This window comes from Struthio camelus, chromosome 17, assembly GCF_040807025.1.
Source record: "Struthio camelus isolate bStrCam1 chromosome 17, bStrCam1.hap1, whole genome shotgun sequence".
Taxonomy (NCBI): Eukaryota; Metazoa; Chordata; class Aves; order Struthioniformes; family Struthionidae; genus Struthio; species Struthio camelus.
The window spans coordinates 7,639,269-7,667,161 of NC_090958.1; the positions used below are offsets into that span (position 1 = coordinate 7,639,269).

A 27,893-nucleotide genomic window follows, 5' to 3' on the forward strand; every position below is an offset into this window, starting at 1 on the left:
ATTAAAGGCCTTGTTTGTGTAAGCAATGCGCTCATGTATTACGCAAGTGCTTACGTTCACTAGTTTTTATTACATATGGTTTTTATTTTCCTTACATTTACACAAGGAAAAAAAATAGCACTTAAAATAAACATGGTAGTCTTCCTATTAGATACATAGCCATCATCTATATTTTTATTTATGTACCAAATGCCAACAGATTCATGTGATGCTCTTCTGACCTAATCCCAGTTCTGAGGAATCCTCATTCCAGCACACGTCGTTCGGTGCCTATCCATGTTTCCTTAGAAACTCCCCTAACATTGCAACCCTATGCTGAGTTTCTCATTAAGCCAAGACATAAACATACTACATTTCAGATGTGACCCAAATAAAACGGTAACTGAAGTGGGGCACTAACAATCCTTTCTATACGTGAACTGAGCACCTATAGAAGGAGCTAGACTGGAATCCCAGAAAGATAAGGATGACTTGTATCTTAAATTGATATGAATACTCCAAGCAATGCTGCCCGGCTGTTCTCAAGGGCATGGGCCCTACTCCAAAGTGCTCAGGCTGTGAGAAAACTGAACAATAGATAAAGGTGTAGTTTCTAAAGAAAAAGAACCAAAATGCATGAGGCATTTGTATACAGGATAAAGGCTAGAGTTCAGTCCTCCAAAAAGCAGCTTTCACTGCTCCTATCCACAATGCGTGTATCTGTGTATGGCCATTACCGTTATCACCCCAGCACTGGGGAGCCTTGCCACATGATTAGAAGAGAAAAGCTAGGACAAATTGAAGTTCTGATATTGAACACATATAGGAAAGAACTTGATTTTTTTTCTTTTTTGATTAAGTTTGGGTTAAGGATTTGAAAAAAGCTTAGGCTGAGAAAATGAGGTTTATATTTCTGAATGCTGTTTTGTATGTTGGCTACCTTAAGCATATTCAGAAGCAAATTATACTGGAAAACTGTTCCAAAAAAAAATCTGTCCTCATGTTCACAAGCATCGCCTTGGCTACAGGCTTCACACTGATCCTCTCCTTACGTTGAAATAAATCATATTAGCTTAAACAACTTTGCAATTACATTGACTGCTACCTTTCCAGTCATTTGTGTGACCACAACTTAAACTGAAAACCAGTGTTAAATTCAGGGGAATCCCATCTCAAGGCTAAGGTGTCACCCATCCCTGTCCTTCCCCACCTACTGAATGATTTGTAGTAATACTTTAATTAGTCCAACGGGAATCTCCCCAAATTACACTGGTTGTTCAGGCCTTAAATGCACATTACTTCTAGTGGTGCCTAAAATTAAATGAGAAAATTGTCATGCTGAGTCATGTATAGCCCTGTATAGGATATCAGTTATAGGGCTATAGGATATCGTTTATAATGAAACTATTTGCTCCAACTACTTCATAAAGTGTTTTGTACCACCACTGCCTGAAAACTGTAAAACAGGACTCAAATTCCTAAAGGAAAGAACAGCATCTGACATCCTAGAGCTATACAGGGCAGAATAATTGAGTCTCAACCAAAGGGTAAAAGAATAGAAAGGTTCCTCCTGAAGTAGGCAAGAAGTAGAGGCTGTTCACGTGGAATAAGTGAATCTGGGAACATTAGAAGTAAAGGTGCAGTTAACCACATGAAAGTGAAGCCTTTTTAAAATCATAACTGTCCTCCATGCTCTCTTTTTTCAGTTATCCTAAAACAAATAGGTCAGTTTTTAACAGATAAACACTTTATTAAATTGTAGCTGCCGCAAAAACCAAATTACCTTTTAGACAGGTCAGCCTCAGGCTTGATCTGTGCTATTACAGGGGCACCCCTAATTCCACAAAAATTATTTTATAGAAAGGGATTTATTAAACTTCATGGTCTGTCAAGACACACAAATTGATGTGTTCACATTAATATCTCCTGGAGCAGCTAAAAACTATGTTTGTCATGACATAATGGGAATTATGTGTTGCAGAGCAAAAAGTGATTGGGGCTTAATTAAAGCAAAATTGACAAAGTATCTAAGCAATTACAATAAACATTGTTTTATTTTAAATGTAGCTAACTATTTGCATTTTTTCAGTGATAAGGAAAGGATGGCAATGTTAAACTCTATCTTAGAAGATAAAACCTGGCATGGGACAGTGCAATTTATCATCTAAAAGCTGTATGTAACAAAATACTTGAAGCTTCTCCAGAATTCAGATAGAGTAATCATGAAAAGATGGCCATATCAAATTATATTTTACCCAGATTCTAAGAGAAAATATCAACTGTGATGTCTCTAAAGATATCAGATTATGTAGGAAGCGCAATTAAAACTGATTAGTAGAATTTAATCTTAAATTGGTCCTAGGACAAATTAATTTTGGAGGCTCATGGGAGGACTTTTTCGTAGCCTTAAATGAAAAATCTATAGAGAAGACATCCTTTAGTTTACTAAACAATAATTTGCTTGCCCGTGAAATGGTCGTTGGGGCTTCATGGCCATGTGCTGTAGTTCCACCTAAAAGCCTGGCATTCCCAGCACTCCTGTGGGCTGCAGAACATGACGTTTCCTGCTGTGTGGTGGAAGAATTTCTGACTCAATCCAGTCCACTCGCTATATCTGGAAACCGGAAATCTGACTGCCCTCAAGGGAAAGTGCCCAAAACGATTCATTCTGTCTTAGTATAAGTAGTATGCTCTTCTTAGTTGATCTCTGCCCCTGAGATCAGCCAGAAACAGAGATGTGCCAGACAGACATCTTCACATGAAAAATTGATGAGCAGCAGAGAGCCATGCACACCCATAAATCTCTTTGGCTGACTTCCAGAAAGGTAGAAGAACGTGAATTAATTTAGGAGTTAGCTAGATGGTGTTGAAAGATACTCATATATCACTATACCTTTGTGATTTTGGGGAGAAAAGTCTAGTTACTGTTTGGAGTTTCCTGGAATAAATTAGATTAGATTGATGTTGAAATTACACTACATAAAAAAATAGCAGGCAGTCATCTGTCAGTAACACAATCAAGTTTCTACTGGATTGGAAAACATCCTCCACTCCTTTTTGAAATAGTTGCTTGTTAGTTTTTGTTTGTTTGTTCATTTCTTGTTTTTTGAATGGGTCAATTCAATGCCAGTCGCAAAATACAGTTTGTTCGTTATAAATTTGTTACACCTATGCAGATGAAATCTGATGACCTGAAAGCAGACTTTGGTAGTAAATTAGAGCATCATACGTCAAAGATTGGAAGAGCCTGCTGTTCACATCAAATCCCCACACTGGGGGAAATCTCTGCAGCTGTCACTGAGGTAGAAGTCATTGGAAAGTATAAGATGCCTCCTAGCAACCTCGTGTTGGCTGACAGATGTAGCTAAAATGTACTTAAGAGTTCCAAGAATTGTTATCTAAAGCAACAAAAAACCACTGGCTCATACCTACAATTTAGTAAAACAAATGAAGTGCTAAAACAGATTAGAATGAAACAAACTCGTTAAAATTATGGAGGTTCTTTTCTTTGAAGAAGAAGAAGAAAGTATCTTTTGACTAACTCTTGTGAATTAAATTCAGATATTGAGGTAGATTTAGCTCCTTCAAATAATGGAACTTGAAAGAAATTCTCTTTTTTCTTTTCAGATTTCATTCCACAGATTCCAGTAAATATAATAATCTGTGCAGAGTAGCCTTATAGGCAAGGTGGCAGGCATGACTACAGTATAAAAGACCAATAACAGCACTTTGTTCAGAGTATAAATAAAAGCATCAGATGAGGCAATGACAGATACAACATAGAAGGACACTTCCAGGTGAAACTGAAAGAAATTTAGGTATGATTACTTGTCTAATTTTAGTTTGGAATCACGATTTTGGTACTTTACAGATTGAAAATGTTCTTGCTCTGAGTGGGTGTGTTCATTCCTGTCTTGAAGAACTCAGCAATGACAGCCTACATGTTACTTTATTTAAGTCTTAGAATTAGTTGTTCTATACTATTTGCTTTGAGACCAAGAAATATTTTGCAGTGACTGTTGTGGGATTCTGGTTTTTAAACAGTTTTTCCATGTTAAGATTTGTGATGAATTAACATTAACATGTTTAAAAAAAGTTAGGTGTGATTAAGACAAAGCAATAACAAACAGTGAAATAAGTTAATGTTTCAATAGGGTTTGAATGACAGTTGTTGCCCGTTTTGGAGGTCATGGTCAAATTGCTCTTTTATGGTGCTGTTCACCATTGCTGATGTTCTACCGGCCTCACTCACGTTGTTTTCTTACATTTTTAGATTGTCATTGCTACCTGGAAGGGAAAGGCTACAAAAACAGTATATTTTTCCTCCAACTGAAGAAAAACATGGCGGGCGGTTGTTGCAACGATACAATGTTCGTGGTCTGCCGAGGAATTACATTGAGCCATTTTTAGCCAAAGGACGGATACTAAAATATTAGCCCTGAAAGACAAATGGAAATCCTGTGCAAAAGAGTTTCTGTGGAATAAATATTTCCTGAAAAAAGGAAGGGGGAGGGTAGGGCTATTTTTCTTTTATTTTGTATTTTTGAAGTACTGCAGATAGACTTTGTCTTCTGAGTTTTAAAAAACACTTCTTAATAAAAGGTGTTTTATGCTTCTGTTTGAAATTTCTCCAAAATTGAATGGAATACATAAGTACAAAGGTAGAATATGTTCTACCTTCTGCTTTTCCCATCACTCAGCTGTCCAGTTTTCTTCAGAGCAATGAGAGACTTGTGTGTTACTTCTCTGAAATTTTGGGATGAATTAAATGCATCATTTATCAGTCGTGACACTGGATCAAAACAGTTAATAGCAACTACCTTCTTAGAGTAGAACTGGGAGAGGTACAGTCAATAAGACAATACTTAACCTTCAAGCTTCCAAACACGAAACAAAAGTAGTCAGTTTTTCATATCAATTGTCAGAAAAAGCCTAACAGCCAATCCCAAAATGACAAATAAAATAACAAAAAACATGCATGCTAAGTAATTGCTATTTGCTAACAATGCTTCTAAAGCAGAAAACCAACTACCACTTAAGATTCTCCAGAAGACAGCAGTAATAGCTGTGGTGGGGGTTTGGTTTGCATCAAGTCAGTCCTCTGTGAAAAAGAGTAACAGATCTTTGGAGAAAAAGATTTTACACTCTAGAATACAAGAAGCTGCAATAAAAGGATATTTGCACACAGGCTGCATAGCTGTTCACCTCTTTGTTCTCTCTCTGTACTCTCCTGGGTTTTATTCTGATGCCTTTCAGTACCTCAACAGCAAAAGATGATATATCATCTAGTTCCTGTTAACAAGAGCTAGTACTTCTTCCTTGAAAAAGCCTGTTTAAATCCTACTGATTTTATGTATTGCCAAGCTGGGATTCTTCAGCGACAAACAGAGCCAGAGGCACAGACACGGCGATGCTGGCAGCGGTGCTCACAGCTTTCTAGACTTTGCTCAAGGCTGGCTTTTCCTGAGCCAGTCTTACCACCTTCTAGGTAACCTCTCGTGGCAAAAATACCACCAATGCCAGACATTCAAAAATATCCAATAAACAGACTGATACCGGATATTCATAAATGATGTGGGTACAGGAATGAGCCTGTCTCACCACCCTGTTGTTAACTGCCCAGCTGTGGTACCAACAGGAGGACACGCAACTCTCACAGCACGAATCAGGAGTACCAAAGCAGTCAGAAAATGGCAAGCGCTAAATAACACTTTTCCTTTCATCCCTATCAAGTCCCTTGCAAGGAGCCATTTTTGCCCAAGCTGCATTTGTAGCATGCATTATTAGTAGACTGATGCTCTCTCGCTTCATCTGCACCAGTTCTCCACACCAAAATCATGAGACTGCAGGACTTCAGTCAGAAAAAAAAAAAATAATCAATAAGCCTGGGCAGCCTGTGATGCTTTGTGACAAGTTCTCACTGCCTGCATGGCTAAATTTTCATTTAGCTGAAAATAGTTAACAGCACACTTATATGCAAAAAGAAGTCATCTGCTTCTTATCTAATGTGTAATTCAATAATTCCTATAATTGATCTTCATTGACAGTTCATGCAAGCTCACTCACCCACACTGCACATATTGTGCTTCCTGACATAATTCCCAACATAGACTATGATATTTCAACACAGGAAGCTTGTTAAATCAGGTCAAACAAAATAAAGAGCTAGAATCTGCTGCAAGTCCTTGCAGCTGTCTGTCTTTTCACAAAATGAAAAAAAAAAAAAGCTACTGGTATTTTTGTAATGGGTTAAAAATAAACAGATCAGTTTTGTTAAGTGTTGATAGGCTTCAGAAGAAAAATGCGCAATCATTTTCTCCCTAGATGTTGGACCGTTATTGTTGATCAGGCATAACTGCCAGTCTTTGCTGTTTCTACGTGGTTTGATTTTCCCTGGAAGTGCCATATATATTTTAATGATCTGCTGAATTAAAAGAATTCTAAATCAGTTCCCAACTGATGAGATGCTATTTTTGAGATAGGCCAATAAAGGAGATTTTTCTCTCATACAGACAAAGCAACACAAAAATTAAGCAGGTGCTAATGGGCCTTAAGGTGTCTAAAAGAGTTATATGCAATTTCAGAGAAGCACAAACAATAGATGTGTTTTCCATTTACAATAAAGGTAAATAAAGAGGAACACAGTCTTTTATGTTTTATAAACACAATCAGTTACGCAGCCAGCGTTCTCCAACCGTTTCAAATGACTCTCATTCTCCAAAGAATTGAGATATAGGGACAGTTTAACAGACTAACAACTAATATATACAGTTAACGGTAGCAAAAGGCCAGATAAGGTGAAATAGCAGCATACCAATATAGCAGAGACAAAAAGCTGGAAGATCATTCCCACAGTAGTTGCTAATAAATGGGAACCCCTGGTTTAATTTTCTATAAATACCAAGTAGTTGATTCAGCTTTTTAAACAGAGAGTAATTTGAAGCTCAGAGAGAGACACTTTTCCAAGGATGTAGACGCCTTTATTACGGATTCTCTTGCCAACTTTAAGAGCTAATTCTATAGCAGCTGAGCAAACGCTTCCAATAAATAACCCCCTTCACCTCGCCAGCCTTCCCCCATCGGCAGCGGGGTGTCTCCCAGGCTAACCTAGTGCCTGCGCTGCTGAATGATACTCCAATTTCTGACAGCTACAGCACTTCAGGTTAGTGATGCTACACCTTATTGAGCGAGTAAGTCGTCAGGAGAGCAGGGGGAGCAGCAGTGGGTGACACTTGTGCAGAGGCAGTGAAAAATCACAGCCGCTTGCTTTTACCGCCCGTGCCCGCAGGAGGTTCCCAGGGAGGCTCCTGCTCAGGAGAGAGACGTTGGTGTGCGCCAGACAAGTCGTACAATACTTCACGAGCTCTGCAGACGTATATTATACGGCAGCCTCATCTTTTCCCTGCAGCACAACTTCTGAAATTCTAGACAAACAAAAACACGTTGCAAGGCAAACCCATACATATCTGTTACTTGTATAGTGGTTACTCTTTTGGGGTAGAAAATGGAGCAAGATTGTCACGGCGTATATCTTATCTATCACCGACATCACATAGCACAAAACCGACCCAAGCAGTAGCAAGGACTGCTGGCTCCAGGCCAGACTGAATCGTATCGGCAAGGCATATAACCTCTGGGGGTAGGATTATTCCAAGGATGCTTTGGGAGTTAGTTGCTTTCCTGCCTTTTGGCCTTTGCTGGACTTTCCTCACCTCAATATAAATTTTGGGAAATGATTTTTATCTATCACTGTAGTGTTCTTGAATCAAAGCTGGGAAGGAAGATGTGAACGAAATTCTCTGTATAAGGCTACATCTGACACTTATAAGCATAAAAGAGGACAATTAAAATTGGCAAAATTTAAATTAATTTGAAATAAAACTACTCCTTTAGTAGTAAAATATGGAGGAAATCAGATACAAAAATGCATGGGAGATAATGGAGGCTAGCCCACAGCAAGGAAATAATGCATGTAACCAGCCTTTTGAAGGCGACTCTCCTCCTGCCCAGTGGGGCTGATTTCTTCTAGTTCAAACAATCTTGTCAGCCAACGGTCTGGAAGCTTTATAAAACAGTCTGATCTCCGAGAGAGAGGGAAATCATGGTCCAAAGCATGACAGGGGTGAAACTGCTGTCAGCCAAACTGGGCTCTGATGGAGAGCCTGAATCACTGTGGTTTTTTATCATAGTCTCTGCATCTATGATGAAAGGCCATCTGGTAAGTAAAACATGCCCACAACCTGTATAACCTTCTCCAACAGCACGTCAGAGCATTCATCCCAATGAATAATATTTTGCTTCATGTTTGTCGCATCTTTCCTCTGTCATGTTGCCAGCCACGCCGCTCTCGGACGCCCCGCGGGAGAAGCAGGCCGTGAACTGCCGCCAAAGCTGCGCTTGCGCGTCCCCGAACGTCAGGTCTGACGAGCCCGAGCTTGCCCTGCCTCTGCAGAAACGCGCCGATTTAAGGGAAGGCGTAAAGCAAATTTTTAGAAAGAGAAACAAGAATAGAAGATACTTTACTAAGGAAATGTTTATATCTGAATTGCACCCCCATACAGACCGTGTGTGGGTGAATTTTAGACTTAAGCAGTTAGCTTAATGCTGAATATGTTAGTGACAAATATGGTCTACGCACTTCCTAAAATGTCTAGAAGTACGCGGAGTAATAATGTGGGAAAGACAAGGAAGAGAGACAAAGGAAACTTTTAATCTTAAGCTCTTTTAAAGTCATATATTGACTGAAGGTTTGGTTTTTCCACCCACACCCATCCAGCAGGGCAAAGAGTCATCAGCCCGGAGTATCACAACTTTCTCCATGATGTTGTTTTTCATATAATGTAGTTAGTTAATTAGATCTGCTCTGATCAATCACTTAATTACCGCTTCAAAAGGCATTATGATATGATGAGTGTGCCTTGCAGCACTCAAAGGCTTCGATTTTTCTGTCCTAACACATTTACAGCTAGTGTGAACTAGGTCCTAGTTCACCCAGCAGGAATAAAGAAATACTTTTTCTCTTTTAAACTGCAAGCACAATTTATCGCACAATTAACAAACTGACCAGTAGAATTACTGTAATACATGTTCTTTCTCTCCCCTTCTCCCTCCTAGTATTTAAGACTAAACCCTTTCATGTGTTCCTTGTCTCTTATGTTTTGATCACAAGCTCTTTGGAGCTGCGACCTTCTCTCTTTCCCTCTCACATTCCTCTCAGCTCTTTTAATACCATCTCCATTACACATTTGTGACTTCAGTTATATCACAGCGCTTCTCTCCTTGACCCTGCGGAGTCTATCTCAAAAACCAAAAAAGCGCAGTCATTACAGGAAGACACTAACAGGATCTGTTTTGTTTTCTTCTTGCAACTTGACTCTCGAAGATAAATTGGGATCTAATGGTTAAGACTAAGTCAGAGCTTCAGCGTGGGGTTTGTGTATGCGCATGCATGGGGGCTGTTGACTAGTGACTGCCTGGGCTTTTCCTCATCCCTCTGTGAAAGAGGAATGTGCACATGTGCAAGGAGATCATAACAAGAAAAGAGGAAGGATGCTCTGGAGTAGCACTATTTGCCCGAGTCATGCCGGTGCGGGTCCCTCAGCTGTGCAGAATAACTTCAGCTAACCATAAGCAAGATAATTACCTCTGTTCAACAGTTTCCCACCTACATGTTTATTGCAGCTCTTGCTGTTGAGAAGTGCTGGAGAAGCAGCTCTGAGGCGAAAGGCTGCTCTTCTCATAGGTAATGGGTGCTGCAAAAACACTCTCGGAGAGCTTCTGCATTGCCCGTATCCAGGATGCCTCTGTCCAGCAGGTTTGGCTCACTCTTAGTGACATAATTCAGAGACTCTCCAGGGATTAGTACAGGAGAGGTAGGTTTTGGTTAGACAAAATATGAAAGACTCAACCATCACTAAACCAAAAGCCCCTCAAGGCAATCCATTCCCTTTGCTTGGGAAAGGGAAGGAAACCCTGTTGCTCAATGGGAAGGAAACCTGTTGCATGCAAAGCCTGTCTGAAACATTTTGGTGACTGAACAGGGGACAAAGGTTCTCGTCCCAGATTATCAGCATCTTGCCTTCTTGCTAGTCCCCCATAAATCTCAATGTCTAAGACACAAGGGCACATCCTTGCTGCCACAGCCAGATGCGGCTTTGGCCATCGCAACAGCCAGGCAAGTGTTTGGGAGCTCGTGACCTGGCAGATGGCACACAGAAGGGCTCTCCGTGCCCAGCAACGGCCAAGGGCCAACGACGGAAACACAGGCAGGAGTCAGCTCATCTTCGGCCACGCACATCCAGTGGTCCCACATCCTCAAATAAGGGACAACAACTGACCAAACTTTGCAGAGACGTGAAGGTGCTGGTATTTGCACCAGATAGTTAACAGGCCCTAAGGATTAATTATTGCACAAGTAAATACCCGGTTGCAACAGAGGCATCCTATTACTGTTGATGAACGGTTAAGAATTACAAACACAACCGAACTGTTTTACAAAGAAACTGGTATCCTGTACGTTTTACTTTCAAACTTCTTGTTCCTAAGGAGTGAATCAGGCCTCTCTTTAGGTAATTTATAGAATACCAGTTTCCATAACAACCTAATTGCTCAATGGAGCAAAAATACCTGGCAGAATTGCCATTATCGTGAAATAATTGACCACAACAGTGAGTGAAGGAGGCTGCATTAAAATCAAGATTGCTTCTTGTCAACATGGTCAATTATAATCCAATAATGCCAGATCAAAGACCACTGTTCCCATTGTGAGCCACTGCAAACTGCGGCGCACACAGGGGGAACAGAACAAGGCAGCACTCAACAAATATTTTTCCCCACAACAAAAGCACAAAGTCACGCCTAACCCTTTAATGGTTGCGGTGGCTAACACCATAGCTAGTAAAGTTAGGACCTAATGGTTCCCCATAAAGAAATACAAGCAAGAAGAGCATCTCGCTCAGTTTGTCATCATAAGAGCAAAAGCACAGGCTACTTTTTCTTTTTCAATCGTGTTTGTTCCACAAAGACTTGTCAAACATTGTCACGTTGTAAGATTCAGCAGGGAGTAACTCACACCCACCGCAGAAAACACCTGCTTCATTAAAAAACAGCCATATTCTCTATTGACACATGCAGCGTTACATCTTTACTCCGTCTGTGGAGCGTGGAGGAAGCAGGTTTGTGTGCAAGCGCTCAGGACTAGCACCTCTGAAGGGGGCCTGTGGTGCCCACGTCTGCGCTGGTCCTGATGTGCTCACAGAGGCCCTGGGACGTTTTTTGTTTCTTTGCAGTTCCTCCAGCTCAGAGAACTTGAAGCGAGAAGAAACAGTGTGGCAGCCCATCTGAGCGGCATATGTCTGTATAACATGAGGTAGTAGCAATTCCTGCGGCGCAGAGGGAGAGGACGTGTGGTTGGAGCCCTCTTGAGATGAGTTTTGGAGGATTGTTTCAGTCAGAGGGAGCCAGCTCGGACTCTGTGTCCAGGCTGTCGGCAAACTCTCCCATTAGCCATGACTAAGTTTTTCTCCTGGGAAGAACTAGGTAAGTGCAGAAGGAGCCCTAGGAGCCAAGCAGCATGTTTGTCGCAGGGCTGCTCAGGGCCAGGAGTGCAACCACGTCAGACTGGCCGCGTAGGACCCCAAGGAGTCAAGCTGACCTGAAATATTGGTGGCTGGACATGCAACTTCACTGGCTCCACAGCAGTTTCGCTTGTTCCCAGTACTCTCACCTCTGGTTTGAAGAGACTGCTATGTCATGCTTCCAAAGTTCACACCTAAAACACTGACTACAAGCTGCAGTACCAAGGATTTACATCTCTGTCTCATGGAGGTCTCCTAGGGATACTCTCATGGGCCATTTAACAAGTTGAATTTGTTATCCTGCTGTTCTCCCTTTGCATCCCTCTTTGTTCGCACACAGTCGGTAGGGTAAGCGCCGTCTGGTGTCAGATCTGTCCTTAGGCAGTCCTGAGTCTCCTAGGCCAGGCTTTATAGCCTTAACAGCCACAGGATTTTTCCCCTTGCGCGGATGTGATGAGTCAGCTGTGTGGATGAGTGCTTTCTCGCCTCTGAATGACGTAGCACCGATAACTTGGGGAAACAACAAGCTTGCCAGGAGCTCTGCGGGGATACTTGAGCCTTGCAAAGGCTCAGGATGATCTTTCATTTTGCAACGTGTTGCTTGGCTAGCATTCATGCCAGCTTTCTTTTCCCTTCTGTTTAACCAGAAATTTCTATTCTCTTCTCCTTTTCTTGCCTCCACGGATATACTTTCCTATCTTGTATTTTCTCTGCCCAGCACTGGGGAAAACCCGGGCACAGGCATACAGCTGCATAGCTTTGGACATCAAGGAAGCAAAGGGAAATAAAGGTCACACAAGAGCCTTATCTCTGGCTTTGCAGTTCTGACCTGCTTTGAAAGCAGGACACGTATTTCGTTTAATTATTCATTTGGGTAACTGCAAACTCTGAGCAAACTCTCTCAGGCTGCTGGCACCTCTTGCTGCCCATCTTGCAGCAGGCGGAGGCTGTGGTACATTGACGCACCTTAGCCCTGGGGCATACGAACATCCCAAATAACTGGAACGTTTGTCAGAAATAAAGTGCAGTAAAGCAAAGAGAAAAAGTGAGCAATTCATCATGCAAAAAGAGAGGAAAAGAGCCAGCGAATGGCAAAAGAAACCTGACAGTTTGTGCCATCTCCCCTGGGAGGAGACTTAAAGGCCGCTTGAGAGTGCAGATGGGAATTCCTCTCACCACAAAGAGCTCTAAAAGTGCAGAGCAACAAGACGTGGCTGTGGCTCCCCTGCAATGCATCTTTTTCTCCCCTTACTCTAACCAAAAAAGGATGCTCCCTCGCCGCGTTTCATCTCTGACTGTTGCCCTCCTACAGCTGAGGTGGAAGCATCTACCAAAGTACTTCGGCATTTGTTGGATTTGCCGCTCTTCTGATGTGTGAAAAATGGTTTGTCCAGCTTAATTCGGAGAGTTTTGTGTACTTCTCTGTTCCTGTAACTGCCAAGGGCCTGGACCCTCTGCTCCCTTTCCTTTGTGAAGAGAGCAACCTGCAAAATCCCTGGAAGGCAGAACATCAATTTCAAAGCCTCCATCCTAAGGAGGTACTTGACCCTGGGCTTCCAGAGCCTGTGCAGCTCAGAGCTCGCCTCTCCTTGACCCCTCCGAGAGCACAGCACGCACAGGGTAGCGGTACCTTAGGCTGGACTGCCTGTTTCGACACCTTGCTCCTTTAGGAACCCGTTTAACAGAGCTGTTGCACGAGCTTGCCCTGAAAGGCCCCTTGAACTCCATTCTCCAATCATCCCCATGGTCTAATTACAGGACTGGGTAACTGCAAGATGGGGAAAAGGCAAGCCGGGGAAATTATTTAGCAACAAAGCCAATGCTGTCTTATTTCCCCTCCTGGGGTAGTCTCACTTTTTGCTGCTTGCTTTTCCTTCGCAGCCCTGCAAGTTTTTCACCTGAGCAAGAAAAGAATGACTTGCTCCTCTCGCACCAGATCTGACCAACGTTTTGTTCTCACCCTCGCCTGCTAATTCCACAGAGATTACCCACCGCGTGATGTGGTGTTGTCATTGGCATCAGACACTTTTCTCACCTCTCTGCATGGTTGAATCAGTCTGCCCTCACATTTCCAAAAAGGGTCTGTGCTATTGTCATCCTATGGTGACCTCCATGCTGAAGATAATGGGCGATGCATACACGGGAACCTCACACGCTTTGAGAGCTGCATCTCCACAAGAACTACCCACTGTCTGCAGTTCTTAGTATCTGAGCATTGAAGTCTCACATCAGACTTGAGTACTGCAGTTAAGAAAAATCTTTGCCTTTGACCCATTTCCTTTAACCTGTTCTTCTTTTTTCTAGGCTGAGGTTCTCCAAAAGACATAACCAGGCCCAGCTGGGGGGAAGAGGAGCAGAAATGGGAATCAGGTGCCATGCACAGTCAGCAAGTGTCCCGCCTCTCAGCTGAGGTGCATTTTAGAGTCCTAATGGTAAGGCCACCATATAACTATAAAGAAACCATACTGTTCTATTCATAACCATTTTTCATGGATATTTCATTGGCATAGTACATACAAGATGCAACACTAGTAAAGCAATGCATAAAGGAGTTTAAAAAATACAATCTATTTCTGAAATGCCAAATCGATAATTAAATTCACAGGACAATGGATTTTTTTTGAAGCGGAGGTTAATAGCAGGTCATGCTGTGAACAAAGCTGTAATGCAAAGTTACACTGGATAACACCGTCATGTTTTGCAGTGAGTAGGCACCAAAGGAGAGTTAAGCACGTGCAGGCACCCAGCTGTGCTGTTAGCATATTGGTAATACACAGAACCAGGTGACATGTGCTTTTTCTCCCCATCCAGGCGATAGCTTTTTTTTCCCTTCCCATCCCAACAGCTGCAGCTATGAGTTTTATTTCAGGCTTTGTTTCAGAGATTAAAATCATCTCAGTATAATCTCTTTTTGTTTTATACACTGAAAGATGAATTAGAGATGAGAATTAATGCCACAATGGATTTCATTAACCATACCAGAAGGCTTGGCTTGCTGTAGTAGACATTTCCAGCAGAAGGTGCTCATAATCAATCTGAATATTAAACTCCCTCCTCTGTTTAAATAGCAAAGATCAAATCTATGAAAGCACCGTTCCTGCATTGGGGCGGAGGGATGCTTTCAAAACTGGCAATACCATTCAAATGGCCTCACCTTATGGCGAGTCCCGCTTCCCAACAATGCCAGCGCCAGTTGATTGCAAGGACAAAAGGTCTAGCAAACTGGGTGCCTGGGGGAATTGCTATGAGATAAAGACCGCGTCACCTCTGGGTCACCGGCGCAAAAGAAAGCGGGGTTATAACAGCCAGCAGTCACCATCATCGGACGGGTGCAGAAGGCAGCATGGAGCGAGGTACCGCATCTCGCCTGCTTTCCGGTGAGCAGGTGCTCGTGCTACAGAAGGTCCCACCGGCATTAACTGGCGCTGCCAGGAGAAGGGCCAAGTATCGACAAGTCCCGCGAGCTGGACGCCTTTGGGGCATATCGCCTGTGAAAGGCGAAGGCCCAGTGGCAGATGGCGAGAGGGAAGTTTGCATTCCTACAACTCACGCTCTAACCGTTATGAATAATCAGCCGCTCTCCAGGGCCCTGGGTCTGATGGTAGGAGCCAGCCCCGACAGCGTCGTCTGTCCCCTTGTCCCAACTGAAAATGTCTTTGGGACTGATACATAGAGGTAGCTTGGTACAGACAAACACGGTCCTAGTGAATCCTCTGTAGGAAGAACAACAAGCCCTGTGGAAGCAAGGTCGTGAGATAAGAACTGTGTGAAATTCTTCCCGTCTTTCGGCAGGTTTCTGGGAGTCAAAAGCACAGGTTTCCTTAACAACGCTTCTGTTCAGTCGCTACTAAAGCACCACTTGAAATTAAAGCACCATGAGAAATTGAGGAAACAGTCTTGGCACATGTGACAACGTACAGATTTACCCTGCTTTACTCAGCCTCAGCCTCCCTTCCCACAGCACCAGGGAAAGCAAGGCCTAGATCTAAGGAGGAGGAAGGGAAATCAACAAAAACAAAACCGAAAACCAACTGAAGGATTTCAAGGGAGCTCAGCTACGTGGAAATCCCGGTTCCCAGTGGAGTCTCCTCCCAGCGAGGAAAGCGTTAAGAACAGGATCGACTACAGCTCCCGACATTCACTGAGGCTGCTTTTAAGGCGAATTTTATCCGGGAACACCGCAAGCAATCTGAAATTGAAAGCAAGCCCCAGGGGCTGTTGGAAGCTGTAGTCACCTGCCCCAGGGTGGACTACAGGCAGCAGAGACCCCCGGGCGCCGCGCTCCGAAGGGAAAGGGCCTCGGCGGGGCCGCCCGGCGGGCAGGGCTGCGCCGCTCCCCCCGCCGCGGGCTGTCCCGGCCGGTCCCGTGCCGTTTCCCACGCTCAGCCCCGCTCCCAGGCGGGGGGACACAGCCGCCCGCCGCCCCGCCGATGGCTCCGCCGCGGCGCTGGGGCGCGGGGCAGCGGAGCGGCGGCGGCGGCGGCGGGGGGCGGGGGCCGGGGGCGGCGGCGCTCCCCGCCCAGCAGCCGCAGCCGCGGGCCGGGCGCGGGGGGCGCAGCGGAGCGGCGGCGGCGGCGGCGGCGGCGGCGGCGCGCAGGGCCATGGCGGCGCCGTGCCCGCGCCTGCCCGCCGCCGGGTCAGCACCGGCGGAGGCGGACAGCGCCGGCGGCATGGAGCCGCCCGGGGCCGGGGCCGGGGCCGCCGCCGCCGCCGCTGCCGCCGCCGCCGGGGCCGCCGCCCTGGAGCTGGCCCTGGAGGAGGAGCTGGCGCTGCTGGCCGCCGCCGGGGAGCCGCCGGAGCCGCCGCCCGCCGCCGCCGCCCGCGACCCCGAGCTGCTCTCGCTGATCCGGCAGAAGGAGAAGGACCTGGTGCTGGCGGCGCGGCTGGGCAAGGCGCTGCTGGAGCGCAACCAGGACATGAGCCGCCAGTACGAGAGGATGCACAAGGAGCTCACCGACAAGCTGGAGGTGAGGCCCCGCCGCCCCCCTTCCCGCAGACGCCGCCGCCGGCCCCTGGCCCGGGGGCGGCTCCGCCACCGCGCGGCTGCCGGCCGGGCACCGGCGCCCCCCCCCCCGGGAGCCCGGCCCGGCCCGCCGCCGCCCCCGGCCCGCAGCGCCCCGCTGGGCCCCGGCCGCGCTCCTCGCCTCCAAGTTAGATCGCTCCTAGCCGCTGCCGAGCGAGCGTGTGTCACCTCTGCGCTCAAAGCACCGGGGCGCCGGGCGCGGGCACCCCTAACGGCCGGGCTGCGGGAGCTGCTGGCTCTGAAAAATGCCCACAGGTAGCTGGAGAGAGCTGTTCGCCGGGAAGGCAGCGGCATGAGCTGTTCCCTGATTTATTTTTTTAAGCCTGAAATATAGCTGTCACAAATAAAGACTAGTGCCGGCAGCTTCTCTTGCAAGAAACCTCTTGCACACCTCTGTGAGCGAATCGCCGCTATCCCCAGTCTTTTTCTCAGGGATGCTCTTGAAATTTTAATTCTCCCAGCAAGGAGTTCTGTTTAAAAACAGAACAGGCCCCTCTCGCTCCTTTCTGGAGAGAGCTTGAACGGTGCTGGATTAACATTCAGATTTCAAGTCACAACCCTAGACTAATTCTTCGTGCACAGTTCTGCCTATTCCTGTGTCCCTTCCTCGTGAAGTCTTACATCTAGCAAGTTAAGAGGATTTGTGAAATTACTGCAAGTCCTTTGTTCTGGGAGCCTTTTCTTCCTAAGGGGAGATATCTGTCTCTGTTATTAAACTCTGTCCTTTACCCTATCTGACCACTTCCTCTCTGCAGGAAAAATCCTTCTTTTTTACTATTCTGGTACAAACAACAGTGAAGGCGACATTGGCTCAAATTGTTGTTTAGCAGCACTATTCATCAGATTAAAATTTTCCCAGAAAGAACATTTTCAGTTTGTTCTTTAAACAGCATAGCAAGAACAAACATATTTGCTGGAGTGCTGCTGCGGTTTTCCCTAGGAGTTGGGCTAGAACCTGTCCTACCATTACAGGAGAAAACGTGCAAGCCCAGATACTGTCTAAGCTGCCTATTTGACTGTTCTGGCCTCTCAGATACTACTTGGTGTTTGCAAAATGTAAAGATGGAAATGAGACTTCCTAGTTCTTTAGATACAACTATGACTTTATAGTACTTTATATAAAACAACATCCCCCAAATGTTTACCCCGCTCCCGTGGGCCCACTCGGACACTGTTCACCTGCTCCTCGAGGTGCAGGAAGGCCCTTTCTTAAGAGCATTTGATAAACGGGGCCATTTGTTTACATCTTTTCATCCCATTACTAACCCTCCAGCTTTCCAGGTGAATAAGAGATTCCTGCTTTTGGGGCTACTCATCTGGCAGGAGCCAGTGCTGCTTGCCTAGAGTCAGTGCTGCTCGCTTAGAGTCAGATTTTGTTTGGCAGATCTGAGACTGTGCTATTTCACAAAAGGAGAAAAAAAAAAAAAACACCTTGAATGTTAATCTGCTGCAAAACAAGCCGGGTAATCCTAGGTTGTGCAGATTAAATGCTGGCCTCCTCCTGTTGCCACTGAAGTGAACAAGATTTCCCAATGAGCTTTTCGATTTAGGGGGAGCGGGGAGGAAGGACCCGCAGCCGCCACCCACGTGCCGATGCTGAGCGCTCTCGGAGCCCGGCTCAAAACAAAGCCTCAGATGGGATCCTTGGAGGCAATCGCCCCCGATTTCGTGCTGTTTAAGCAGCCTGTAGGAAGGGAGCTTTTCTCCCGGCTGCCGGTTCGAAGGGGTTTGTGAGAGCTCGGCGCAGCCGCTCCATTTCCCGGGAGCCAGCGTGCTGACCTGCTCTGCTGCTGCTCTGCCTCTGGATGGCTTCTGCAGCGGTGCCGCTGCGGGCCGCTTAGAAACGTGTCTCTGCTTCCTCTGGCCTCAAGTTTGTTTCCTGTGCCGGCGCACGCAGGGCTCAGCTAGCTGGCGATGGCCAGATGCGTTGCGTTTTTGCGGGGGCGTTGCCGAAGCGCAGCATTTGTACCACACACACCTTACTCCGGCCGATCTTCCCCTTCGGAGCCTGAATTCACGTTCGTTACTAAATATGGAATCGGTGTCTTTGACCACATTCTGACATGTGAGCTGAGGCAGTTGTATCTGCTCCAGAGGATTAAAACCGTGAGCGTCCCCGCTGCTCTCCAACCCCCCAGAGCTTGCCCTGTCCAAGCAGTTGACCGAACGGCCCCCCTGCCGGCAGCGCAGCTCCCCCTTGCTCTCCTGCCTGTAAACGAGGACAAACCCAGCTCAGTTAAGCAGAAGGGAAGCCCGCTTGCAGAAGAAAATGCCTTCTAGAAAGTAATTCTGCGTAAAAACCAGCGAGAGGCACCCGTAAAACACGACGACCCCCCCCCGGTGAGAGCAGCAGTTTGCCCTGTCATTGCTACACGCGGGAAGCTACCCGGATGCACCACGGGGCAGGCGCTGGGGCGGGCGCGAGGGAGAGGCAGGGGGGAGCCCGTCAGCACGGCCGGGCTGGTTTCCCTCCTCTTTGAAAGAGCGTCGCGGCCGCCCAGTGCTTCTGCTCTCTCCATCACCACGAGAGAATAAACTCGGTCCTCTCTGCCTCCCTCCAACTCCAACCTTTGCGACGGCCATTTACCGGCTCTACAGGGTGGGGATTTTCTTTTGCAGGGAGGGACCAAGAGGGTTTTAAAATGCCTGGGGAGGCTTATGGTTAGCTTCTGCATCGCATTCGAGCGTGCCTCGGTGCGCCGGAGGACTTGGGCTGCTCTGCTGCTAGCAGCAGGCTGCAGCTTCAGCTTCCATTTAGCGACGGCCCCGGATCTCTCCGAACGTTGCCTAGCAGTGAATGAGACACCGAGCTATAAAAGACAGCATTTTCAGCCTGCTGCTCGAACTGAAATTGCAGCTGCCTCAGCCGCACTTAGGCTGCCGGCTGCCTTTCTTCACTACAGTTGTCTCAGGCCTGACGCTGGGATCTCGTGCCTGCTTATTGCATTACAGATAATTATGACGCCAGCCTCTCATTTGTGAGGGACCCTCGCTCTTTTACTGTCTTGCAATGTGGGGAAGTATTTTTGCTTTCGCCTGGTGTTTTCACCCTTGCATTGGAGGGTTTTCTAGAAAGAGATGGGTTTGCGGCAGGGTTCGGGAGGGTGCTCGCGGGATGCCTGCTGCGCTGGAAGGCGAGGGAGGAGCATCAAGAAAGGCTCAGCCATAAGATCAGGAAAGAGACACCGTGGCACCGTTTGCAAAGCAAAAGAGGTGGAAGATCAGGGCTAGCCCAGGGCAGAGCAGGACGGCGAGGCCTCCTCAGGAAGGCGGCGGAGGGAAGCAGCCTGCGCGTCATCGGCGGCAGGCGCCCGGGGGGGAACGGCCACCTCACAGCCTGTGCTTCTGCCCAGCAATAAAAAGCCGCTTTGCACAAAAGCAGCGCAATTTGCTTCTCCTCCTCACAGGCTTATTTTCCCCTGCTATCATAAGCACTGGGGGAATTGCTCAGTGGGGGATCACACCCTGGGATCACACGCTGCCAGCACCACGTCCAGCTCTTCCTGGCTGAGACATGTTCTTCAAAGGACGGCTAGACCCAGGACAGAGCAGCAGCAGGTTATTCTGGGGGACAGAGGACAACCAAGGAGAGGTTGCTGCTCTTCAGGTTTCCCTGCTCCTCTTGGGACATGGCCATGTCCCAGCCTGTGACCGCTCCGCAAGTTTGCAAATGGCTTCGGTCACCAGGGGAAATTCAAGCTCAGAGCTTCCGCGTGAGGTTTCTTTCAAATAGGCATAACATAAATCTATTTTGACCTGATTTGCAGCTCTGTTTCAGTCCAGCCCTCATTTAACTGAGCTTGTAAAACCTGCCTAAGTTCTCCCAGGTTTCTGCTGCCCCAGGTTTTGCAGCTAGTCCTAAACAGAGCGACGCCTCCGGAACCGAAAGCGCTTTCTGAACAAGCTGTAACCCAAAATGCACATATTTATGTCTATAGAAATTGCTTCATTGCATCCATTGCCATTCGAGAGGGGACCGCGTCACACAATAGAGTTACTGTGTGCTATCAAACAACCAGCCACTAATTAGGTCAGGAATAGAAGGAGCGAATGGGGAGATGGTTCGACTGTTGTTCATGAGACCCTTATGACCAGAAAGATGCTGCATCCGGCTTCCTCATCCTCTGTAAGGATGCAGTTTGCATGTTTGTGACTGTGCAGGCAATTTTTAAAAGAATATGCCACCACTCAATTGCTTTGGATTAAGTTAGGCTCCACTAAATCAATTGGCCTGCCTGACCTATATTTTCCGCCTACTGACATGCAGCCTGCTTTACACTTTTGGCAGTTGTTTCAGTAAAAAAATTCAATGCGCTCATCCACAGAGCCCAAGGACAGGGTGACTGCTGAAAACAGGAAGCAAGTTTAGTGCCTGCGACCTGCCCTGACATGGGATTGCAACTGCCATAGCAGCGTCGCGCGCTCCCCTTTCCTGCGCGAAGGGAGGGAGGGAGGCAGCATTCGTATTTCTTTTTCTCCCCTCGTGACCTCTTTCCTCTGTGCTCTCTAGCATCTGGAACAAGAGAAGCACGAGCTGAGGCGGCGATTTGAGAACAGAGAAGGCGAGTGGGAAGGCCGGGTGTCAGAGCTGGAGAGCGACGTGAAGCAGCTGCAGGACGAGCTGGAGAAGCAGCAGGTCCACCTGCGCGAAGCGGACCGGGAGAAGACGCGGGCCGTCCAGGAACTATCCGAGCAGAACCAAAGACTCCTGGACCAGCTCAGCAGGGTGAGTCACGGCAGCGAGCCCCGGCGAGGCAGGAGCCGAGCCACGCTGGTCCCGGGAAAAGCTCGCGGTGCTGCGATGAACAACAGTTTTGGCAAATGAGTGGGAGAGCTTTCTTTAAAGAGAAAAAAAAAAAAAAAACGGGTCTAAATCCACTCAGATTACACTAGCGTCCCTATGAAACATGCAGTCTTTAAAGGGAGTTTTACACCTTTAAAGAGTGCTGTATTTGACTGGTGAAATTGTTACGTTTTGTGGGTCGAGTGGTCGTTTGCTGCATAATTTTCTCAACTTTTGTGTCTAAATTTGATTTAGAAAATCTATTTCTAATGTACGAACATGCCAAACAAATGTAGCATGCAAGGAAGAGGCTAACTTGTGGCAGGCTCTTTGCTGCCTTCCTCCCCTTTTTTGACACTCATTGGGTATCATTTTTTAAATTGAACCCCTTCTGTCACCCCACGGCGGCGTGTCCCTGCAGATCATTTTGCCTGTGGTTAGATGTGCAAGAACCTACTGAAACTCCTTGGAAGACATGTTTCAGCAAAGAGCTTAACTCAACCTCTGCATGAGAGAGGATTTATAGTGAGGCTGCTACAACTCAGTCTCACTGACCAAATACTTGGGGCTTTTCCCCAACAGTAAAAGGCATAACAGTTGGTGCCTCCTCCCCTAGAAGTTGACATGTCCTCCAGAATTAAGGATCTTGGGATTTTTCTTCCCACTGGACAATCAGTACAAACCATTATATTAATGTTGGAGAATGCAGTTACTCCGAAAGATGAAAGTATTTTCTCAACAGTTGCATGTCCCAAAGTAATATAACACACACAGACTCATACTGAAGAGGCACATCTAATGGGAGATGAAAGGAGCATTTCAGACCAGATTCGGTCAGGGTTGAGTCTCAGGGGCTGGCACAGATGCTGCCTAAGGAAGGGTTGAGGCCTTGATCACAACATGAGAACCAGAAAACTCTCCAAAATGGGACAAACGTACAGGTCTGTTCACTTGTCTTCCATCGATCTGGGTACGCAGCTTTTCCATGCTGCTGGGGGTGAGAAAAGCAGGTTTGGGGTATAATGCTCTGTACACGCACTTGAGGAAATCATTCCTCATTCTGCTATATATGTTTTTGTGAAGTTCTGAACAAGTCACTCAGTCTGTGCATTTGGTTTTTAACTGGCATGAAAAAAAAAAAAAACTTCCCTAATTCAGAAGCACCGGTAAGTTGACTGGTGTTTTTTAAAGCAATGTTATCTCCCAAATGTCGTCAATGTGCCAGAGAGGATCTTTTGCCTCTTCGCTGGACAGAGTATCTCATATACAACACAGACATGAGGCTCTGCCCAAGCTCTCGCGGAGCTCCTGTGTTATGTCAGGTTTGTTATCTGGGGCTAAGGACTTCACTCCCATCAGATTTTGTGACCCTTAGAAGGATTTTCTGTGTGCGTGCACCTGATTTCCATAGCTGGCTGGGAAGTGTAAGATTTGTCATAGTACCAGTATGATCCCAGACTGAAAGACTAGTCTAGAAAATGGAGGAAAACCAGAAGGCTAGCTCTGAGGATGGTTCAATGTGGCTTAAAGCCCACGCAACGCTTGTTCTGCAGCAGCCGCTCCCAGCCCAGCCGCTCAGAGGGCCACGCGGCTAAGCCTTTAGCAAAGGAGCCATGAAGTTGAGTCTACCAGCACGCTACACCCACGTGCAGATTTTGGTCCCTTAACTCCGTGCTGTTGCCAGAAATAGTCTCTGTCTGGGGCTTCAGAATTGCCCCATCCCGGAAAAAAGTTGCGTCTTGGTGCTGCCTTTCTGCTCCACCCCAACCCCGTGCCCAGCTTTGAGAAGGGGACAGTCATCTCCTAGTGCACAGATGAGGCAGACGGGCAGAGACAGCAGCTTACACTCACCGAGGTCCCCCCGTGCAATTTGACACTTGTTCAGCTCGTCACCTACCCAAGACCTCCCGGTAACTCAAACATAGAAATGGACACTGGGGATGGGAAAGGGCTTCCCGAAGACGTGACAATCTGGGCAAGTTGGAAGTGAATTAAGAATGGCCTGTTGTGGCTCACTCAGGGCTTTGCTTGAGGCTTTTTAAAAGTCTGAGCCTGATTAGCACTTGATTAGCGGCTCTCACGGAGTGTTTGATATTCCACACTTGTTGCTACTCAGTAGTACAACTGCAGTCTTATTTGTCCGGTATCTCATCCCAAAGAGGTTACATAGCTACTGCTTGAGGCAGTGGTGGTGCTCAAACCCTGGTCACCCTCATAGCTCTGACTCCCTTCACTGCTTAGACTGTTAATAAATAACCAGGACAAATACAGCTACACAGACATGCTTGCCTAGAGCCATGTCACCTTAGGCTGGAGTCTTACTGGGGATCACACACTGAGCACTGGGAGACAAAACCCTACACGGGGCGAACTGGGCCACGCTGCTTGTATCCCCCCTCCATTTCAGGCTGTGCATTTTGCGCGCCTTCCCAGCTGGCATTTTGTGTCCCAGGGGGCTGTTTAGGAGGAGGGAGCTGTGAGAAGTCTGTGATAAGGCGATGAAAAAAACCTCTTTCAAAGCCTCAACTCTGCCCCACGCATCACTGCACACCCTGGAGAGTCTCCGCTTACGGGCGGACAGGCATTACTCTGCTGCGAGTCATTCTACATGAGATAGAAACTAGTTTCTTAAATTTTGATTTCTAAGGTTTTTTTTTTTAAAGCAATTAGTATCTCCTGGCCCACTTTTACAATGCTTCAGCGTCTCTCTCCTGGCAGAGGTATTCCCTCGCCGCCAGGTGCTATGTCAAACGCTGGTCTCAGCCTCACCGGCTAACACCCCCCGCTCCTACCTGCGCCTTCCAGGGTCCCCAGGCTTCAGCTTCAGCCACTTTACCTCAAAGCAACGCAGCCTTGGAAGGAAGCACGTGCTGCCTCCTCCCTCCTTGTTCCTGCTGCCTTGATACTCTTTCTGCCTAATTAAGCCTGCTAGGCCTGAGGACTTTTTTTTTAAACCCTGCTTTCCCTAGACATGCAGGATCTACCCCACCAGGGTTTTTTTTCCAGTCTAAGCATGTCCCAACCACTAAGCGAGCACGCGCTTCCACGCACCCACCCAAGCGTAGCAGAGGGGCACAGAAAGTACCATCTTGCAATTGAAGCATGGGACTGGAAATCCACAGCTGATTCTGGCAGAGGCTGATAAGGCTGAGGGATGAGGATTTTAAGTTTACTCCAATCTCAAAAAACAGGGATAAGTGTCTTGCCTCAGAGTTGCCAAGAGGCTAAAATAAGGTCTGCAAAATGGTTTGAGGTCTTCAGATGAGATGATGATATAGAACTTTACATATCTAATAATAGAAGTAGGCTATAAGGAACTTTGCCTCCTCTTGAAATACAGCCCTTGGTGCGGGTCTGCATTTAGCAGGATGGAGATACTGGCTAGAGTTAAACACAGCATAAAACCATGGAGGAAGCAGGTGGGCTGGACTGCAAGCTTGGTGAGAGACATGATACAGATGACAGATCAAGTTTAAGGCCTCCACAGTAACCTTTTTTAATTTTCTGTTTAGTGATTTAATCCCTTCTGTATGTTGGGCTCATTTCCCTCCCACCCCAGCACAGTAGCTTTCAGGAGCATGCCCGCGCCGACCTGAACTCCCATTGTACCTGGGAGAGCAGCAGAGCACATCGCGAGCAGTACACTGGGTGCATACCGCTCTTATCACAGTGCTCAGAGATGAGGTATGGGAGAGAAAGCACGGTTTTGCCATAAAAGCAGTGGCTTGGAAATTATTACATCTTCATTCTGCTTCCAGCTCCATCACAATCTTTCTCCCATCTGTTTCGGTTCCCCATTTGGAAAACAAGGAACAAAAATCCTATGCTTTCCATCCTTTTAAGTTAAGGAATGGGGGGGCGGAGAAGGAAAAGGTCTCCTACATGTGCCCACAGCACCCAACAGTGAGTCCTGTCCCCCTTGGGGCTTCCAGGAGCTCCTAACACAAGTAACAGCAAGCAGCCCTTTCCCTATGAGACAACACATTACTACTTTGTCAGGAAGTGAATGAAAAAAGACTTTCACACTATTTCTGCGCGGCTTTAGCAGATGGCTTTCCCACACACTTCCTGCCGCCGCGCTCCAGGCTCCGCAGCCGATGGCTGCACGCGCCTTGGGTGAGGATGTATCCTTCCCCGTTTAGGCTTCTTTCATGGTACAGAGAGCACCAAGAAGTAATTTAACACTGTCAAGCTCAGGGAGTTTTTGCAACGGGAAGCTGGTTTTGGCAGCAGAAAGCAGCATGTCATCTTGCACCACTGAAATAGCTCTTTGCGCTTGGAGAGGAGACGGCAGCGGCCGTGGCAGCCCCCTCGGCAGGTGCTTCAGCCACCAAGTCCTTATCCTCGCTGGACACCTCGTGCCAACAGACCGCTGCCGAGAACGAGGCGTTTCGGTTGATCCCTCCGGCACAGGGAGAGCAGCCCGTACGCGCAACCGCAAGTCCCCAAAGCAGGTTTTCTTTGCTAGCCACAAACCATCCTTTCAGCAATATCTCAGCTGAACGGCTTCCCCTTCCTCATCTCAGCGCTTCAGAGGACCATCAGAAACTGGCTGACTGATTTGAAAGAAATTTTTCTTACCCAAGAATGAGCTGACCATATTATCTTCTCCCTTCAAAACTGCTTCTTGTAAATACTTTGGTGTTCAACGACATGCTTAGAGAGAAGAGGGCTCTGTTGTCGGTTCCTGGTTTGAAGAGCTTTTTCTGAATGCTTTCTTGTTGGCTCTATCAGCATAGGAACAATGTTGTTTTTGATGATTGATCTGGATTTTGCACAGAGTTATTAGAACAAGCATGCTGGGCAAGATTCGCTCCTTTTGCCACTCCAGAGGTCTGTAGCCATTACACTGTGAGCAAGCTTAATTGCCTTTAATTCATTATTATATCTATACAGATGCTTAATACAAGCCTCCTTATGCTTCTTGTTTATTAAGTTGTCTCAGATAACCCAGCAGGGTATATTTGGAAGCCGCAGGCTTAGCACAGAGGCCAAGGGGCCAGGCCCCACGCCAGCACAGCTGGTTTGTCTTTCTTTAAAGAGAAGAGCCCTGAGGTGGCCAAGGCTCAGGAGCCACCTTTTTCTGAATAGCCCCACGATTCAAGGTGGGGAATCAGCCGCTGCATTGGATTCTTTGCCTTTTTTTGTATAAAACACCTCTAGTTCTCACGGTGGCTGGAAGTATTTGCTGGCACTCCTCAGTACAGAGGCTCACGTATGAGTCCTGCACAGCACGCATCACCTTGCAGAGGGCTTTGCACCATTTAGGAGAGGGAGACCTCAGTTTAAAAAAAAAAAAGCACCTTGCCCTAAGAAAGCAGAACTGCACAAATCCCTGCTCGTGGCAAAGGGAGAGCCGCTGCCGCGTCTCTGGGGGCTGGCTGGGGCCACAGCCGCTCCCCAGGCAGTGGGATGGGGCTGTGCGGCCGGTACCCGCCACCTCTGGGGACCCCTTGCCAGTTGCTAGGTGACAGCACACCATGCGGTCTGGTGATGTTGCCGTGGCAACCGGGTGTGATTCCTCTGCTTGTGATGCCATGACAGGCAGCAGACGCACGGCGAGACGCACTTGTGACGTGTGAAGCAGCTAGCCCCCACCGCCGGGCTCGGCTCACTCACGCTCTGCTTTGTCCCCCCCCATCATTGGGCGGGAGGACATCCTCCCCCGGTCCCTTCCCCCCCAACCAAAATCACCCGGGAGATCTCCCAGCCCAAGGAGACAGCCAGCTGTCTATAGCACCCACAACGAGCTATGGCAGCAAGCTGCTGGGGGACAATAAACATTTTATTGCCTTGTTAAAAACACCCCATGCAACAGACCCGGGCAAGGGTGGCTCCGAAGCGCAGGAGCCCAGCCTCACAAGATGCCCCCAGAGCCTCCTGCCCCATTGCAGCAATCAGCTGGGAACAACCACCCAGGCAGTCTGGGATATCCCCATCGATGCTGACTGCCTGCTCTTCCACCATAGTCTGCTTTTTCTTGCACTTTCTCCCAGCCCAGCTTGCACAGCCCAGCTCTCACCACCAGCAAGTAGTGCTGGAGCAGATCTTGGGAGCTTCCACAAGGCTTTGGCCGTGAAAGATTAGAAATGCAACTCAACAGCAAACAGGAATCCAGCATGGGATTAAAACTTAATTTTATCTGGAATGAGGAAATCAAAATCTGGCAGAGCTCACCCCTTCTCTTGCGTTGCACTTAAGCAAGTAGAATAGCCACTTGATACAGTTTAGATATTGTTTTTTCTGCAGTAGCTCAGAGGTAGGGCGATGTGGGCCGAGAGGATTTTAGGAGTATTTCTGCTTATTCACACTTGCTGTAAACACTTCCTCCAGGAGATTCTAGAAAGTAGGACACAGAAGGTGTTTGCATCCAGCCACTGCATCACTAGCTAGAGCCAGAGCGAAACAAGATTCAAGGCTTGCAAATATCTACATGGGGGAAAAAAAAAACAATTAAAAGCATTTGATCTTTAAAGAGCCATTCTGGGTTACAATGTTTCCACACCTTGTAATGAAAGCCTTTCTAAATCCC

General features: G+C 47.2%; 1 protein-coding gene across 2 annotated transcripts in view; it reads left to right on the forward strand.

Moving 5' to 3' along the window:
• Positions 1-16,156: 16,156 nt before the first annotated feature.
• Positions 16,157-27,893, forward strand: part of BICDL1 (BICD family like cargo adaptor 1) — a 46,072-nt gene continuing 34,335 nt past the window's right edge. For both annotated transcript variants that reach the window (XM_068911210.1, XM_068911211.1), the window contains exons 1-2: positions 16,157-16,522; positions 21,089-21,304. In XM_068911210.1, coding sequence (XP_068767311.1) covers positions 16,157-16,522; positions 21,089-21,304 — 582 coding nt within the window. The remainder of the gene's footprint in view (positions 16,523-21,088; positions 21,305-27,893) is intronic.